Below are 3,279 nucleotides of genomic sequence, written 5' to 3' on the forward strand. Positions count from 1 at the left end.
ACGTAAAGTACAAAAACTCACCATTTACTTTGGGTATGACTACTCCTTTGAGGACCACTTGGAGGAAGTTGTCGAGGGATTTGACCTGTAGGTTAGGGTTAGTGTTGGTTTGTTAGGTTGGTGCTGATGGTACACACTGTGACATGTGTTAGGATGCAGCTCTCACCTGAAATTCCCTCACATAACTTGTCCTCAGGGTCAAATCCATTCTGTGCAAATGAGACAAAATTAAACCATCACGTTCATTACAAAGACCTTTTGGCCCCATTTTTCTCTTTGGATAACAAGTCCAGGTTTTTAGCAACTCACTTGTTGAGTGTGACAGCTCCAGCCAACCTCATTTCCCTGACAAACACTTTGGTGCTGACACTGGTCTCCTATAAAGACAATAGTGGGAAAGTTTTAATAACTTTATAAACCACATAGTGACTTTTCATTGTACTAGTTGTTTAACCTACCAAGTTTAGGACAAAGAGAGGGGAGAGTGTAGTGTTGGGCAGGATAGCGTAGGCTGTCACCGTGCCAGTGGCCTGAATAGTTGCGTTGTTGGGTTCAAAAGTGATGACAGGAGTTTTCACTGTCTGCACCAGCAGTTTCATCAGCAGACCTGGGAAGAGCTTGGCAACCTGAAAATACCCCATGATATAGCTGATAAATTGCCAAGGAAGGTTATGCTTCATGTATAATCAGTGGAATGTGTTTAGACCTGTGGGATGAAAGCTCCGAATGTCATGGTGTTGAGTCTGAAGAGTGACGTGTGGGGAATCTATCGCGGGTGAGAAAGATTGTGGATCAGTGTGATGTCATGAAAGCAGACGCATTAAGGAATCGGGAGGACGAAGCTCACCATATCATCAGTTATGTACAAACTGAGGGCTCCAGCGCTGTTGTAGACAAAAGCTGCAGAGTTGGCGGTGAAGGCAGACATACCGAAGTACAGCATGTTGCTGAGCTGGGATGAGAGAGAAAAGGGTGTGGGGGAGAATGGAGGCTCCTGATGCTTCCCAACGTTGTAAAATTCACCCTAAAAGGGGGCAACAGAGGCAGAAAAAATGTGACAACCTGTTTCTTTGCAACCACATGGACCACTCTCTAAAATATATACATTGTCTGATCCAGTTCTTCACCTTCAAGCTCAAGTCTATAGAAGACTGTGAAACCATGGGCGATGACACCATTGAATAGTCAATCTCTGCATACTGGTCCACCTGGGCTACAACTGCAGTAAGGTAGACAGTCACTCATACAATATGTTCAGCACCAGTGAAACAGCTAAATGACTGGTGTAAACAGAATGTTTTACCATTGAGAGTTTTCAGTTGAGAGTTCAACTGTGATACTGCATTAGCCACCGAGGGGCAGACCTGCAACAATAAAGAACAGAGAAACACTATTTCCTGACTCCAAAAGAAACATGTCATGCAGTAATTTATGACTGGAGAAAACTATTAGTAGAGTCTCCCAGAAATGGATACGGAGCTTTTATTTATTTTTTAAATCAAACAGTTATCAGGGTGGAATAACGTTTTTCTAAATGAATATTTTATCCCCAACTTCCATAATTGATTTGGTGATATCGAACTTTTATGTTATTGAATTTAGGTGGAAGAGTAACTGGAGACTGATACAGATTTTGTCTTTCATATCAAAAAGACTGCAGCTTCCTTCAGCTCACCAATCTCTCTCACCTCGTTTGATGTTTGCATAGGTTGCTTCACAAAAAAGCTACTTATGTACCTAACTACCGCTCTAGCTCTCTTTGTCGATCTCTAATCCAACCAAACCTACCTACGGTATGGAAAGGAGTCAACCACCTCAGCCCGGTACAATGAAAATTTACTTAAGTACAATATGTCACTCAAGTACAGTAGCTTTTATTTAATGTCACTTTATAATTCTACACCACTACATTTCAAAGGCAAATTACTTTTTACTACATTAAATTTATCTGATGGCTCAAGTTACTCAACACACAACACCCATATAAAATAGGTCATTGTCAGTGTTTTGTCTTGACAGTTTATTCTTGAAAGATGATGTCATCTATAACAACAAAGTCAGCCCCACCCCTTCTCTTAGCGTAGGAGTTCACCAGGTCCAGTAAATAAGTAGTAAATAAGACAGTTTGTGAATATGGGTGGTCATTAAATACACTGGTTCTAAAGCTGGTTTCCTCTCACCTGTGTTTGTATTGCATTACGCAAAGACCTGTCAATGAAGCTTGTGAAGAGGTTGTACAGCCAGCTGGAGCAAACAGAGACCATTAGGAGAGTGTGCAATATGTGAAGTTTGACAAGAAAAACTGGAAACTCACATTTACGTGGGTTCAAATGACACAAACAGCAAAGTTTATTTTACCTGGCTCCACCATGGAATATGACCCTTACACTGCTGATACTGGCCACACAGTCGACAGTACTGACTGCAGGTCGGCCTGTCTCATCACTTTTGATGGCAATACTTGTACTGATAGTGAGTCCGTTCACATTCAAATCAAAGGAACCACTGTCCTTTCTGTTAAGACAGAGGAGTTACCGCTACAGCAGAAATATAACAAAATGGATTTAAATGCACAGTACAAAGGACACTCACATTATTTTGAGGTACTTGACCTTCCAGTCTCCATGCAGACTGATGAAGGCGTTACCAATAAACAGTCTGACGCCGCTCCCTGGCACCAGATCCACTTCAGACTTTGGTAATCCCACATCAACTATATGCATACTGGAAGAAACAACATGCTTGTTTAAAAAGACACTCAATAAATCAATCAATAAATAAAAACACCTTAAATATTTTCATTGGATTTCAGTGTTTAGTTGTAATGGTAGTGGTTAGGTGTAGTAGTAGTGTTTAGTTTTGCCTTACTTTGATAATCTGTACTCGACACTGCCAATGGGAGACACCGACTCTGACCCTGAAATATCTGCCACTTTGATGGTAAGGAGTTGCTTTTGGATCACAGCCATACCCAGTTGTCTGCCTAGCAAAATACAGGATAATTTGGTGATGAAACTGTGGAGACATTTAAACTTTTCAAATAAAAGGGGAAACTTTTGCTGCAAACGTTACCATATTCAAGGCCTTTATCTGTTAGCTTGACTATTACTCCAGGATCGGTGCTTAAGGCCTCAGGGATGAAAGCCAGCAGAATGAACCAGCAGCACAGGGACATCTTGACTGTTGTGAGATAGGAAGGACAAGACTGTGACTAAACATTTAATCTTTTTGTGAATATGGAAAATTTCCTTACTTTTGTGTTGAACACTTAAGAAGTAA

The 3,279-nt window shown here is 41.0% G+C and overlaps 1 protein-coding gene across 1 annotated transcript; it reads right to left on the minus strand.

The window, feature by feature from the left end:
* Positions 1 to 21: 21 nt before the first annotated feature.
* LOC109953833 (bactericidal permeability-increasing protein-like) lies at positions 22 to 3,175 on the minus strand (the record flags this gene model as incomplete). The annotated part of the gene is made up of 13 exons (XM_020589286.1): positions 3,073 to 3,175; positions 2,869 to 2,983; positions 2,593 to 2,724; positions 2,359 to 2,514; positions 2,181 to 2,244; positions 1,304 to 1,364; positions 1,128 to 1,219; positions 848 to 1,024; positions 707 to 766; positions 459 to 626; positions 310 to 377; positions 167 to 209; positions 22 to 85 (listed from the first exon to the last, which is right to left on the minus strand). Coding segments are annotated over exons 1-13 (1,303 nt in total), but the record flags the coding sequence as incomplete, so codon positions are not given.
* Between the last annotated feature and the right edge of the window lie 104 nt (positions 3,176 to 3,279).

This window comes from Monopterus albus, unplaced genomic scaffold (assembly GCF_001952655.1).
Source record: "Monopterus albus unplaced genomic scaffold, M_albus_1.0 scaffold1525.1, whole genome shotgun sequence".
Lineage (NCBI taxonomy): Eukaryota > Metazoa > Chordata > Actinopteri > Synbranchiformes > Synbranchidae > Monopterus > Monopterus albus.